The sequence below is a fragment of the Ovis aries genome, chromosome 4 (assembly GCF_016772045.2).
Source record: "Ovis aries strain OAR_USU_Benz2616 breed Rambouillet chromosome 4, ARS-UI_Ramb_v3.0, whole genome shotgun sequence".
NCBI classification, from domain to species: domain Eukaryota; kingdom Metazoa; phylum Chordata; class Mammalia; order Artiodactyla; family Bovidae; genus Ovis; species Ovis aries.
The window spans coordinates 26768861-26785037 of NC_056057.1; the positions used below are offsets into that span (position 1 = coordinate 26768861).

General features: G+C 38.9%; 1 protein-coding gene across 2 annotated transcripts in view; it reads left to right on the plus strand.

The window, feature by feature from the left end:
• The first annotated feature begins 11849 nt into the window (after positions 1-11849).
• The window catches only part of AHR (aryl hydrocarbon receptor), a 50762-nt gene continuing 46434 nt past the window's right edge, over positions 11850-16177 (plus strand). For both annotated transcript variants that reach the window (XM_060414533.1, XM_004007775.5), the window contains exon 1: positions 11850-12526. In XM_060414533.1, the coding sequence (XP_060270516.1) occupies positions 12462-12526 (65 nt within the window). In that variant the 5' untranslated portion in view covers positions 11850-12461. The remainder of the gene's footprint in view (positions 12527-16177) is intronic.

The window sequence follows — 16177 nt, forward strand, 5'->3', positions numbered from 1 at the left end:
GTCTGTCTCAAGGGCACAGAAAAAGACACACACAGAAACGGAGATGAGTCAGTAGCCAGGTTGACATCAGAGAGTGGTGAAGCAAAGTCAGGAAATACGTACCTGATTTGAAAAATATTGATGCCTTCATGATGGTTTGGCATGTGGCATTTTTATCTTTTTAAAGATAAAAATTCTCTTGGTGCCATCAGTTCAGTTCAGTTCAGTCACTCAGTCATGTCCGACTCTTTGCAACCCCATGAATAGATGCAGCAAAAACTTCCTGTGGGGAAAAGGATGGTAGAAAAAGGTTAGGTTATTTTATTACTTTAGAAAGTATGAGGTCAGAGACCACACAGCCAAATTTTTCCAAATCTGCTCAAAATCTTGACAGACCGTCAGTCCATTTCCACTTGCACAATCATCCACAGTGCTTCTAATTATTATCATCTTAGAAATATAATAGTAACAGGAACATATAAAATCGAAGGGAAGATTTTCATTTCACTTATAAGAAAGGTTCCATCCAAAGTCATGGGCTTTCTTAGGACCAGAGATTTATAATATCTAGATACCTATAGAATATGCAATTGCTGCTTCTGTGTTATTTGCCCAATAGAACCAATGTGTTTAGACCAATATTATCCAAGTAAAATGAATGACAAGAAAGTACCATGAGACATTTTTAACAGCTGCTTGTAATGTCACAAACACCCATTATTTTTTTTTTTAAAAAAGGAGGAAACAATATTCAATATACTTGAATAGCACCAGATTGGTTTTCTCAATGACCCTATGAGGTTTGAATGAAATGTGCATATGTATGTATCAGGAAAGGAACCAGAATAAGACCCAGGTTCTTTAAGGAGATGGAAACTAAATACAGGGAATTAAAAGCTTAGAAAATAATTGGAAAGGCTGTGGAGGCTGATGGAGGCTGTGCTCCAGAACACTGCAGAGCTGACCTACTAGGGGAACCTCTACTTCTGCTTCAGTCAGAAAGGTGAGGAATCCAGAAGTCACTACAGAATTTGAGTTCAAAAGTGCCCACTGCAGCTACAATTAAGGAATCAAGAAACCACCACTGCTGCCACAACAGCCTCTCAAAACCCATGAAATGTAGAACTTGGATGCTGGACGCCATCACACGAAAGTCATGTCTTTGCCATCTTACTTATTAGCAGAAAACAATACAAGCAGCAGGAAGATGACCTCCACTTGACTTCTGCCTTCTAAATCTCAACCGGTGCATCTAATTGGTTGAACATCATTTGCATCTGCAACTTTAATTGTGCAGGAATCTGGGAAGTGCAATTTTTAGCCTTCGAGCTACTGCAGTCCAGGGATGCACACTACAAAGCGGGGAATAGTTGCCAACCAGCCACATCCACCTCATGCGATTCAAAGGCTTTTGAAATTTCTCATCCAAGGTCACAGAACTAGCGAGTGCTGGAGCAGTAAATGTGAGTTCAGAGATCTTGGCCACTTGCCCAGTGCTCTTTCCACTACATCAGTCTCTAGCACTGATTACTCTCTGAAGACATTTGCCAAAGGAGACATATTTTCAAATCTTGTGCTAATTATATTTTTCAATGAAGCATTAATTCAGGCATCTGTGAATATTGTTACCTTTTAGTCTTATGTCAAATCTAGTTCTTCTTCCAAACTCAGACTTAATCTTATTTTACAGTACTTACAGTTAAACCAACACTGCAAGGGTTTAATACCTTTGAGTATTTTTCTCAGCAGGCTTGCTGCTTAATCCATTTAATGTCAGAACAACACAAACCTTCTTATTAAAATGGGGGAAAGGACATCGTTAAAGTACATTAGTGGCTTTCTTTCTACTGGGTAAAATGGCCAATCTGGCAATATTTGTCCCTTATCTTTATTTGTTTGCATTTTCTGCTAACAGTGCAAGGAAAACATTTAAAAGGAAAAAACTTGGGATGCTAAATTCTCTTGAATTTTAATTATGCATAAAAGAAAAACAGAAGGCTGAAACTCCACTTTGAGAAATCTTCCTAAGTGTATACTTCAATATTAAAATTTAAAATATGGAATATACAAATGAAGTATTTGGATACATGGAAAAATTTTAATGTATCTCTAATATCTCATTAATATAAATATAATCACAACTTTCATTCCACATGCTTTTTTAAATCAACTTTGGGAACATTTTTTTATATGCACATTTAATGATTGAGGTACAGACACTTCTATACATTAAAATGTCAATTACTAGATAATGTCTATTTAGACATCTCTGTTTAGGTTTATTAATTATGCTGTGTTGCAGTTAAAAGAAGGGGTTAAATTCATGTTACTACATAGAAAACCTAGTTCTTGCAAAGTTAGCGTTCAACTCTGAGTTAGTCAAGGAAGAATGAGTGGAAGTTTGCATTTTCAATTTTTCATATGCTTTTTAAATACTGTCAAAACACTACAGCTGGATTTAGATTGGTATTTTTACTAACACAGGTGTATATTTTGGTGGTGGTGGTGGTAGCGGTGCTTTGCTTCAAAGAATCATGCAAAAAAATGACATAAATCTGAGATCACAAAATCGTAGTTTAAATGAGGAAATATAGAAAGACACAGTATCTAATAAATATTTTTAAAGTCCTATTTCCTGAAGAATTTAGATAAGAATTGTTTACATTATAAAATAACCAGTTAGGATTTCATTAAATACCAATGTACTCCAAACCAGTTACTGATTTCCATGCTTTTTTTTCTGAAACCCATTTGCTTTATGTTATTATTTATAGACCCAGATAACCAGAATGGATTCAACTTAAAGCAGGGATGTAAAGAGTAAGATGTATCCAAAAGCTGGAAATAAATTGAATCCTTATAACCTATTTCCTTCAAGACTCCTTGTCACTGTAAAGGCAGATGGCAACTCGATCTAGGTTCAGGCAGGAAAGACGCTCAACGAAAGTTTAAAGTTTTACAAGGGAAATTCTTTCACCCTGCCTTAGGAGGGAAGGGTGGAGAACCCACTGATACACAGGACACTCCACCCTCAGCGACATCCCCTTGATTAATTATGTAACCAGATCTCCTTTATCAGTATCTACTTACCAGTCAGGTAATGGCAGATGTTTCTGATGCTTGCTATAGACTTTGCTTTAGGAAGGTTCTATGAACCCTCATATCATTGCATAGCATTAATGTGAGAAGATTTTACTTGGGGTGCAAGTTAACAGTTTTTCCCAAAAGATTTTTTTAAAGCAATTAGTTTAGTATACGTCTTACACATATAAATGCTGACTTCTGATGCATTGTACAGTTTTATGCAAGTCAGGCAGTATAAGCAAAAGAGTGTATAAAGAAGAAATTTCAAATGTACAGTACAAGAACAAGTGAAAAATATTTGTAAGGTAACGGAAGCTACTAGCAGTTTAGTATATGTAAGTAGCTAGTGGATACAGCAAAATGAATAATTTGATATTAGCTTAAAGCAGTTAAATTCTCAAAAGGCACGAGTAACTACTGTACACATACATTCTTCAGTCTGTGGATGCTGCGAAATGGGGACATTGGCTTTTAAGTTTGTTCCCAAACCAGAGAAGTGCAGAAATTTCACTGGAGTCTTCTTTCGCTTATGTGCCATCTGTTTCCTGGAATATCAAGGGCTCGAGCAAATTTAATGTCAGACATGAGTCTTGGCCTGTAAAATATAAAACTTCGTAACTTTTTCATAATCAAGTTTTACATTCATAAAAGAATAAAAGACCCAGCAAGCAAAAGGCAAAATCTGAACCTAATACATGTTAATATTTTTACAGATAACATTTTTTCAAAAAATCTTAACATTTCTGACAACAAAGCATTATTCCTAAGTAAATAGAAATAATTTTGATGAATAACAGATTATTTCTATGTATCACTTTAGTTTTCTTATCAGCGTTCAGGTTAGCATTAACCAAAAAGGTGTTACTTTCTTCTTGCTTCTGATTACGACATTGTGTAGAATATCCAAGCAAGGGAAGAGGGCAGTAAGCGTTTAGAAATAGCCCTTAGATGTTTATATCTGTTCTTTTGTGTTAGAGTCAGGGCAGGCAATTTGTAACCAGATTAGTTTTTAAGAAATGAATCAAGTTAGTTCACAGTGAGATAAAATATATTTTTTGACTGGAATAGAGGTCACGAGACCTGAATTCTTGGCTGATTCGCAGGCCACTTTATCTTGTTGGCCCTGAGGTTTTTCAGGTTAATGAAAGGTTTAGCTATGCCAAAGATTCCCGAATTTTCCCAGTTCATGGCTCTCTTAGTGTCTCAGAAATTTTTTCATGTTATGGAGGCTAAAAGAAATACCTATTAATAACAATTCCATTTATTAAGTAGTTAGGTCTGAACTTATTATGTACATCTGTCGTAACTACTTAGTTGCTATTTCACAAAATAATGCACATACATTTAAAAAAATGTTGCTTTTTGTTAAGAGTATGTGCATGTTTGTTGTGTGCTTTACATCTTTCTGAAAACTTTGAATTGGATAGGAAACCATACCTTCGTTTCCTGTCCCACAGTCGTTTTCCCATGGTTCCTGAGTTTTACAACAGCAGCTTACGAAACCGTCTCCTAAGATGTAATCAAAAGGACTGAGTACAGTTTCACGTTAAAGTTCTAAGCTAATTGAAGGTAGTGTCTTACATACTGTCAAGCTGATGTCACTTTGTTGGCCTTGAAAATTTTAAATATCCCATGAGGGTGCCTCTTTGACTTTGTGTGATGCCCTTGGGGTGCCTCAGTACACAGTTTGTGAAGGATGGGCTATACTCTCTTAAATATTTAATGTCACTAACAATACGTGATCTGAGATGTAGAAACAGAGAATAAGTGACATAGATCACTCTGAAGCCCTGGGCTAAGAAGCTGCAGGACTCAAGAGAAGGGAAAAATAGTAATAAATGTCTGCATGGGGCACACCTCCCCTCCCCATGTCACCTACAAAATGCTTGCCTTTGCCTCACAGTTCGGCTCATGCTTCCTAAGGGCAGCCTCCCTTAAGCAAGTCAAATTAACCTATTCAGAGTAGTCATTTCATACCACCTCTCAGAGCAGCAGTTATACATACATTTATTTGTATAACTACTTAATGAATTCTTCTCTCTCTAGTTAGAATTAAGTTCTAAGAGGCTAGGAATATGTCTGGTATCAGCACTGTATCCCACAGTCCAGTATATTATAGGAGCTAAAACCTTGCCAGATGAAATGAATAAGTGCACATACTCTGACAGAATAAGGTTAGCATTCAATTATTAATTCTAAAACAGCTGCTTTTTTATAATAGCATTCCTAAAACTTTCTTTTTCTCATAATATTTATCAGTGAAAAGGAACCCATACACATATAGCTACATTGGGAACCTCAGAATCTAATCTCATCTAAACTAAGGAAAAGCATAACCTTGCTTTGGATAAGACAGTCAAATATTCATAAACTCTTACAGGCAAAATAATTTTATAAGAAAATTTCTTTTTTTTGCAAAGTGTGGTTTTATTTTATTATTAAATTATTTTTATTGGAGTATAGTTGATTTACACTGTTGATCTCAGGTGTACAGTAAAGTGAATCATATATATATATATATGTATATATATATATATATATCTCCACTCTTTTTACATTTTTTTTCCATATAGGCCATTACAGCTTATTGAGTAGAGTTCTCTGTGCTACAGAGTAGATCCTTATTATCTATTTTATATATATTTAATAGCAGTGTGTATATGTCAACCCCAATCTTCCAATTTATCCTTCCTCTCTTTCCTTTTTAGTAGCTGTAAGTTTCTTTTATACATGATATTCTTTGTTTTGTACACAGGTTCATTTGTACCCTTTTCTTTAGATTCCACATGTAAGCAATGTCATATAATAGTTGTCTTTCTCTGACTTACTTCACTCAATATGCCGATCTCTATGTCCACCCATGTTGCTGCAAATGGCATTATTTCATTCTTTTTTTATGGCTGAGTAGTATTCCATTATATATATATATATATATGTACCACAGCTTATTTATTCATTCCTCCATCAGTGGACATTTAGGTTGCTTCTGTGTCCTGGCTATTGTAAATAGTGCTGCAATGAAATTAGGGTACATGTATCTATTTGAATTATGGTTTTCTCCAGATACATGTCCAGGGGTGGGATTGCTGAATCATATGGTAACTCTATTTTTAGTTTTTTAAGGAACCTCCATACTGTTCTCCAGAGTGGCTATATCAATTTACTTTTCCAACAACAGTATAGGAGGGGTCTCTCTTCACACCCACTCCAGCATTTATTGTTTGTAACTTTTTTGATAATGGCCATTCTGAGTGGTTTGATGTGATACCTCATTCTAGTGTTGGTTTGCATTTCTCTAATAATTAGTGGGGATTCCCAGGTGGTGCTAGTGGTAAGAACCCACCTGCCAGTGCAGGAGACATAAAGATGGGGGTTCAATCCCTGGGTTGGGAAGATCCCCTGGAGGAGGGCATGGCAACCCACCCCGTATTCTTGCCTGGAGAATCCCATGGACAGAGGAACCTGGTGGGCTACAGTCCATGGGGTTGCAAAGAGTCAGGCACAACTGAAGGGACTTAGCATGCACGCAACACTTAGTGATGCTGACTGCTTTTTCATATGCCTCTTGGCCATCTGCATGTCTTCTTTGGAGAAATGTCTAGATCTTTTGCCCATTTTTTTAATGGGGTTGTTTGTTTTTTGATATTGAGCTGCATGCATGATTTGTATACTTGAGTGATTAATCTCTTGTCAGTTGCTTCATTTGCAAATATTTTTTCCCATTCCGTGGGTTGTCTTTTCATTTTTGTTTATGGCTTCATTTGCTGTGCAAAAGCTTTTAAGTCTAGTTAGGTCCCATTTGTTTGTTTTTGTTTTATTTTCATTACCCTTAGAAGATGGATCAAAAATATCTGCTGTGATTTATGTCAGAGAATGTTCTGCCCGTGTTGTCCTCTAAGAGTTTTAAAGTATTTGGACTTACATTTATGTCTCTAATCCATTTTGAGTTATTTTTGTGTTTGGTATTAGAGAATGTTCTAATTTCATTCTTTTAAAAAAAAACTTTATTTTTGGCTGTGCTAGGTGCTTTGTTGCCACACGTGGGCTTTCTCTAGTTTCTGTGAGCAGAGGCTGCTCTCTAGTTGCGTTGAGCGGGCCTCCCAACGCAGTGGCTTCTGTTCTGTGGAGCGCAGGCTCTAGACTGGGAGCACAGTAGTTGTGGTGCATGGGCTTAGCTGTCCTGCCTTGGACAGTCTGTGGAACCTTCCCGGACTAGGGGCTGAACCTGTGTCCCCTGCATTGGCAGACAGATTCTTAACCACTGGACCATTAGGGAAGTTCTAATTTCATTCTTTTACATGCAGTTGCCTAGTTTTCCCAGAACCACTTATTGAAGAGATTGTCTTTCCCCATTTGTATATTCTTGCCTGCTTTGTCATAGATATGGTTCCCATAGGTACATGGTGTACCTGACTTTCTATCCTATTCTGTCGATCTATATTTAGCTCTGCGGTAGAAAAAGTCATATTACTTCATAAAAGTTGCTCAAATACAAAACTTCAAAATCTTATCAAAGGTCCAGACCACACTTTGAGAAACGTCCTACAGTAGTGATATCAGAAGTAGAAAAGTGATAGTCTCTAGAAAATGGCAGCTTATTTTTTTTAATGATACTCTACTACAAAGCCTAATTTTACTGACATATTAAGCACAAATTTTAAGGGAAATGTATGATGTTACTGTTGAAATGAATTCTGAAAATCTTATTAATATTCTATTTTCATCCTGGTATAAGAATCAACTACTAAAGTCAAACAGAATCCTAAAGTGAACAGAAAGTAAGGATATAGGTGTAGGACACAGTAAGATAGTGAACAATTGCATTAAATAACTATAACAACTTTAAAAAAAAAGGTGGACTTTAAAAAAATAGTAAATTAAGATTGATTCATGGATTTTGTGCATTCAGTATATCTGTTTTCTGAAAAGTGCTTTAAGATATAGTATTGGTAAATTATATTTTGTTATGCATTTCTCACCCTTAAAGTTTTTAGACAAAGAGATTATTTGATTATACATTTTTAGGCAGAATGACTATGGGTAAAAGTACAGAGATGGGGAAATAAAAGAGAAGATAAAGATGGTTGATCTTGTGCACTTGGAATTGCTAATCCGTAAACAGCAAAGTCCCCTGTATGCACTGTCTTCTTTGGGACCTTGTTTCATCTTTTCCCTTAAACTAAAAGCTAGCCCTCCCCAAAGCTATCATCTCCCAAATAGTATCTGTTTATTTTCTCTCATCACATATCCAAGATATAGAGTTGACGTCTACATAGTGCCCCTATTGCCACATCCTGGATCACTTTTACCTTATAGTCTTATAAAATTAAAAAAAAACCACCATAAACTATCAACCACAAAACACACCTGTACTTTTGTAGGTCATGCTAGAAATTCCTCCTCATCAAACCTTCTTTATCTTTCTGATCCAAAATTACCAGCCTATTCTATCTCACCCACCACCCTTCTGTCCCCCAGCTTCTGTAGATTAATGTTTCTTAACCTTTATGTACATTTCAGTTACGTGGGAGATCTTGTTAGATTCAGGTTTTGAGTCAGTAAGGACACCCAGAGACTGCATTTCTTATAACCTCATTGTGAACCACTCTAAAGAGTTAGCACTAGAGGAGCTGTTTCTGCTGCTGTTTAAACTACAGTAATAATCCTCACTCCCCTCTTCTGCTTTAGCGTTCTTTCCTCCCTTTATTATTTTCAGCATCTAATCTTAGAGTTTTTCGTCTTTTTAACATAGTCATTTTCAATCTTTCTCTCATCTCTTTCTCATCCGTTTAAATATCACCCACTTAAAAAAAAGGGAGAGGGCCTAATTTAACCCTTTACTCCCCCTAGCTGCGGTCCTAGGTCTCTGTCACAGACTTTTCTTTTGAAGAATTGTCTGTGTTTGCTGATATCACTTCATCTCCAATTCAGTTCTGTTCCCCTTCCATCTAATTTGTAGGTCCATTAGCCCACCAACAGTGTTCGCTAAAGTCACAAAATTACCCCATGGTAGGAAGCCACAAAGGACATTTTCAGTTCTCGTCTTATTTGAACCTCCCAACAGCATGCAGTTCTGTGAACCACTCCAACATTTTTCCACTTTGTCCTCCAACAAGACAGTCTTTTATTCTCCTGCTAACATTCTGGAAACTCTCTTTCAGACAGTTTTACAAGACCATCCTCTTCTATGCAGTTATTAGATATTACAAACTAAAGTTCCTTTGAGTCCTGTCTTCCTTTTCTAGCATATATCCACACCCAAGAGTCTACGTAATCTCTTGTCACTTAAATGCAGATGACTTCTGAATTGATATCTCCAGCTCATACATTTCTGAGTTACAAACCTATATATCCTGTGGCCTACTTGACACACCTTAGATAGCTCAGAGCTACCTCAACTATAAGTGCTGCTGCTACTAAGTCGATTCAGTAGTGTCCAACTCTGCGACCCCATAGACAGCAGCCCACCAGGCTCCCCCGTCCCTGGGATTCTCCAGGCAAGAACACTGGAGTGGGTTGCCATTTCCTTCTCCAATGCATGCATGCATGCTAAGTCACTTCAGTTGTGTCCGACTCTGTGCAACCCCATGGACAGCAGCCCACCAGGCTCCTCTGTCTGCAGGATTCTCTAGGCAAGAATACTGGAGTGGGTAATAGTTTCCCACCATTACCTGCCATCTTCACATAGCCTGATGCATAGTGCAAAAAACTGTTTTTGACACATCTTCCTTCAGTGTCACATATCCATCCATTCCATCTTTTAGGACCTCCTTGAATTCTATGGAACCTATTTGCTTTTTTCCATCTATATTATCACCTCCACCCTGTATCAATAATTACCATCTATTGGCTGGGCTACTGTAAATGGCTTCCCATGGAATATCATTTCCATTGCATTCTGCTCCTACCTCCTTTACACCCTGAAGATATGGTGATATTTTGAAGAATAAATTTGATCATTCATGCCTGTCTCCCCTGCTCATCTTGCACTTGCTTTAGTCCCTCATAAAATTTGCCAGGCTCCTTCCACTAATGGGATGTTGCTTGTACTGTTTCATTGACTTGCAGTGTCTTCCCCTCTTTTCTTCTAAGACTTTATCCGTCAGACCTCAACTCCACCATCATGATTTTGGGAAAGCTACCTTTGTCTCAATGACTATGTCAACTTTCTTTACTAGGAGACCATACTTAATCATGTGCTTCTCCATTACAATATCCCTTGAGAGCATGGTGGTGGTTTAGTCGCCAAGTTGTGTCCAACTCTGTGTGACCCCATGGACTGTGGCCCACCAGGCTCCTCTGTCCATGTGATTTTCCAGGCAAGAATACAGGAGTGAGTTGCCATTTCCTTCTTCAGGGGGTCTTCCCCACCCAGGAGTCGAACCCAGGTCTCCCTCCTTGCAGGCAGATTCTATACCAACTGAGCTAGGAGGGAAGCACGCCATATTTGGATAGGAATCTCAAATGATAAAGCATTTGAGTTGGGCATTTTTTGTGTTATTATTGAAGAATAACGTGGCAGAAGATGAATTAGGGATGTTGCAATACACAAAATTAAATAGTATTTGTTGGAATATTTAGATGTAAGTTGTAGAAGAGTTGAAGATATTTCATAGGGTTGATAGGATAATGGTTGAGTATATGACAGTGAGGTTTCAGCTAAAGAAAACAATGTTCAATTTATTGATGTTCTGAATGTGAGGTAACAAACTCACCGGATGGAAATGGCTTGATGACATTTTGAAATGTAGGAATGGACATGGTGCCAGATTTCATCTAGACTTCTTAGTCTGATTGCCCTTCTCCTGACAAGCAAAACACACTCCTGTGTTTACTTTTCTGGGTAAAGGCACAGGAGTAGTCAGAAATGTTGGAGGTACTTGAGATTGCTCTCTCTTGTTTGTCTATTTCCTTATTATCTGCTCTTTTTCCCCTCCATCCCACTGTCACTTCCCTGGACTTTCACCTGGACTACTTCAACAACTCTAACTACTCTCTCGGCATCCAGTCTTTTTCTCCTGTAATCCAGCTTGCACTGTCATTTAAAACTTCCAAAACACTAGAATGTCTCTTGCCTGCTGTGGATCATTCAAAGGTTTCCACTGACTGCAGAATAATATGTGGACTCTTGATCAGGCTTTATGATTTGACCCTAGATTCCTGGATTTCACTTCCAGCTTCTCTCTCTCCAGCTATACCAGACTGCTTATTCTCAAATGCCTCCTGCTGCCTGCCTTCCCACCTTCCTGAAATCTGACTGTAGTGTAACAGTTATTCTGCCTGGGGAAAAGATACTATACTGTCTTGTACGGAGACAAAAATCAAACTCAAAACAAAAAGACAAGAAAAATGCCTAGCCTTCAAGTTCAACTGAGATGTGGCCTCCTGAAGCCTTCTCCTCTAGGAAGATTTATAGTTCCACAGGTTATCTGCCAGCTCACTGTAATGCTTAGCCAAAAGTTGGCTGACTCACTGTCTCTTGCAAAGGTGAATTTAAGCTCACTACTTGGCATTTCTTTCCTTGAGGTTGTCTGATTACAAAGACTTTGGCTACACATAATTTGTCGTCACATGTCTTTATGGACTGGAAATGTGTCCACAGATTCCTCCCCTTGACCTCAAGAAGATGGCTACTGGAGAGGGTGGGGGTCATTACGCCTTACGTCATCACGTGCCGGGAGGGTGGGGCCCTCAAGGGAAATATAGCGGAGGGCGGGGCCAAGTAGGATGGGGCGGGGCTACGAGGGGCGGGGCGGGGCTGGAGAGGGGTCGGGGGCGCTTCTGCTATTCAGCCGGTGCAAGCAGCAGCGGGAGGCATCGCAGGGCGAGTCCACTTGACGCTAGGTTCTGAAAGCGTGACTGGGACCACCGGCTCAGACCAGAGGTAGCCGCATAGCCGAGCGGAAGCTGGTGGCACCCGTAGCAGCGGCCGGAGTCCGAGCTCCGCAGGCGGGAAGCACCCGGGATCGGGGAAATCCCGGGAGCAGCGCAGCGCGGCGGCGCCTCCCTCACCCAAGGGGCCGCAGCGACGGTCACGGGGCGCGCCGCCACAGCGAGCGACCCAGGCCGGGATTTCAAACAGACAGCCCAGGCTCCTCCTCCATTCGCGCCGCCTCACCTGCGGGCAGCGCGGCGCCGCCTCAGCTGGTACAGACGGCACCTGCGCCTCCAGCCTCCCCGGTCTCCGCCCCTCGCCCCTCGGCGCCAGGCCCGGGCCGCGCACCTGGACGTGCGGGGCTGCAGAAGCCCTGCGGCTCCTGGGGTGCTGTGTCTCCGCCATCGCCCCGGGAGGGCGCAGGTGGAGCAGCCGCGGTTAAGTGGAACCCCGTCCCAGTTGCCGCCGGGTCCCGGGGACAGGGCCGTCCGCGCCCGGGAGGAGCCGCAGCCAGCCAGGCACCATGAACAGCAGCAGCGCTAACATCACCTACGCCAGTCGTAAGCGGCGGAAGCCGGTGCAGAAAACGTGAGTCTCCGGAGCCTGTCCTCTGTGCTGTGGGGAGGTGGGCGCTCAGGCGCGGGACACTGCCGCACCCCGCCCCCAAATCCCCGAGGCCAGGGGATTAGGTCCCTTCCCTGTGCAGTCTGTGGAATCGAGATCTGGAGGCCGGTCGAGAACCCCAGGCCTTGGATTTTTCCGTGATTAATGATTGCATTTTAAAAATTGTGCCCCCCGTTCTCTGCCCCCCCCCCCGAACCCCTTCTCCAGAGCACCCTTTCACACCTCCAGCCATTTGCAGCGCTGTTCACTGTGCTGTGGTCCTAATTTGTTAACAGCTCTCCTCTGCCCTGTGGGGCTGGTGGATTAGTTAACCTAAGCCCGTCTTGAAATCCCCTTTCACATTTAATATCCTCCTCTGTTAGGTTAGAGGACGGTCACCATTCTTACTCCTGGTAGGGCGAGATGCTTTAAATAGCTAAACACGTGCTGTGTGCAAGAAAGGGGCTGAGTGCCTCTGAAGGTATTTTTTGGTTCCCTGAAACTGGCTTTCTGTTATACTCTTATTTACTTATTTGGCAGTAATTTTGTAGCGCTCAGCGTGAACATATCAATAAAATGTATAGAGGTGATAGCAGCTTTGAGTGAGTGTAGTAGCCAGGATACAGTAGAAGATTTGTATTTTAAGTCATCTTTTGGGGGAGATTTATCACTTTGGAAGTGGTTTTAGGGTCTGCAAATAATTTGGAGATGGAATTATTGAAACAGACATTTTCATTCTTAGCATCATTCTCTTAATTCCCTTTTCCCTCTACTTCAAAGTTTGGTCAATTCTGATAAAGTACAAACTTAGGTTTGTTTGTTTTGGTGGGATATTTATGTGATTATGGCAAATACTTTAATTTTTTTCAGAAAAAAAAAAGAAAAATCCATGCTTAACACAGATTTACTTTTTCGAGTTGGCAATGTTCATGTGTTTATTCCTAATTATTATCCTTGAGTTATTTTACTTCACATTTTTCAAACTTTCATAAACAATTTTAAGAACACTTTAAACGGTTACTCAGAACAAATCACAAGTGTGCATGTGGCTTAAGACTAAATTTAGGTCACTAATCCAAACCAGAAAAATAGCAGTTTAAAATTAATATTAAAGACCAGTTTAAAGGTTTCAGTATTCTGGGGTTTTAATTTCCTTTTAGAATTTCAGTGATTGCAGTCCTTCAGATTTAGACTTGGCATCAACAGAGGATATTCATCTATAAATAGACTGATTAAAATTTGGAAGACTTATCCTGCAGCGTGGTTGACATTAGGAATACTGTCAAGTCAGCAGTTTTTATCTTGGCAATTCTGTTGACATTGGTTTACAATACTTGTGTTTTATAGAATGGTTTCTTATAAAAAATGTGCTTGTCTAATTTGACTTGGTCCTTGATGGTTATTTAAAATTGAAAGGCATCACAGACACCTCTGTGTATTTTAGTTAATACAAAAGTACACTTGACATAATGTATAATATATATATGTATATCATAGGTTTTATTTGTATAGTTAGAAAACCTGAGAATTTTAAGTTATTGCATTTCAGGAAGTATGTTACACAGGACCTAGGTGACTTCAATGAAATGCTCTAATTTTTGTATTCATTTTAAAGTTTAACATTTGGGGCTTCTTGTTACCATTTTATTAAAGATTTTCCCTGTAAATATATTATTGCACATTTTCTTTTTTTTAAGGATGTACCTTTTATTATTAGCAATTAAATATGCTTTCTAAGACTTTAATATATTTGTGTTTAATATCTCCTGTAATACAACCAAAGTATTTCCACATTCACCCTTATTTTATCTAGTTAGCAGAGATGTTTATCAGATCTTTACTGAGCATCATGCATGGCTTCTAATCCTACAAACGCCTTAAAATGTCACTGCTCCATAAGAAAAGCCTAGTGCTGACATTTACAGAATCACGGGAAGTTGTTCATAAATTGTTTTTAACTGAATGAAAAATGATGAACTTAAAATGCAGTTAGAGTCCATTTTAAGAATGGAGCCATAAACCCAGTATTTTAATGTTTTTTAAGTTAAATTACTATAACTAATAGACACTCTAATATGTTGGTATATTGTCTGAAAAATTCATCTTGTTTGAGCTGAAAATGATATTAAGATCTGTTTAACTTTGACCTTGTAAGTGAGCCTCTGTATTTTACTTAGAAGAAAATACGTTGTAACATAATCAAGGAACTATTAATAAAATGACCATTAAATACAGAATTCTATAAAATTTTGGAATCAAATGGGTGACATCATTTTAACCTGAAAATCTCCCTGTCTTCAGTGGTATTTATTAAACAAGATAAACTCCCCCTAGTGGTGAAGTCCAACATTCAAAGTTATCATTATTGATAGTACAAAATGATTTTAAACGTGTTCAGTTTAATCCTACTAAAGTATCTTGTGCATAGTAGACATTCAATAAATGTTTCCTTTCTTTTTAGGGTAATGAAGGGTAGAAAAATTAAAGGACCTGAAGCAGCCCTGAATCCAATCTATGTTCCTAAAGAGATTTTCAAAGATATCTTAGGAATAGGTTCTATTCTGTTTCCTTAAATGTTCCTTAAAATAACCCTGCTCCAAAAAAAAAAAAAAAAAAAAAACCAACCAAAACCTTAAATTAAGAAAAAGCAATCTTTTTACTTAAACCCTCCTCTTCTTTTATCAATATTTTTCTTTGGTGGTGAAGGACCTGTTATTCATTTCTTTAATTACTGTGCATCATGAAGATAGGTGAAAAACACAGTACTGAATTAGAGTCTGAATTCCCCCCCACCAATGAAAATAACTTTGGGTGTGTTTTTGTAGTTTTTAAGCTTTATTAATACATAAAAAGTTTTAGTGGTACTTCAGTTTACCATTTCTGCAGAAAATTAGTGCTGAATGTTGGCAAATAATAGGTGTTGATTAAATAAAATCTACACCTGAAAATGATATCAACAGTAGTGATGATCAAACCAGCTATCATGAAGTGTCAGAATTAGAAATAACTCTCAGCCTTTAGGTGACCCTTTAACTTTGGTAACACACTAATAACAGTAATAGAAAAGCAGTGTCTTCCTTGCTGTGTTTACGAAATTGCTGTTCATTCTGTCTAAACTAAATGAATCTCAGTTATATTGATGCCTACTTAGTTGAATAAAATTTTGCAATGTTTTCTTGAAAATGTTAGTTATAAGTGTACTATGATACAATTACCTAAGTAGCTTTAAAAAAAAAAAAAAAGTCTTTTTAGTTACATACTTATTTCTCCACTGTTGTTTTTCATTCAAGTAGTTTCCTTCAGATAGTTTACACGTAGTGGCTGTAGAGGCTCTTAGATGTTGGAACTATGAAGTAAATGAATGAAAGTGATTAGCTATAGGTAACCTGTTAAAGGAGAAGGAAACGGCAATCCACTCCTGTATACTTGCCTAGAGAATCCTGTGGACAGAGGAGCTTGGTGGGCTGCTGTGCATAGGGTCGCACAGAGTTGGACACGACTGAAACGACTTAGCATGCATTGGAGAAGGAAATGGCAACCCACTCCAGTGTTCTTGCCTGGAGAATCCCAGGGACAGAGGAGCCTGGTGGGCTGCCGTGTATAGGGTCGCACAGAGTCGGACACGACTGAAGTGAC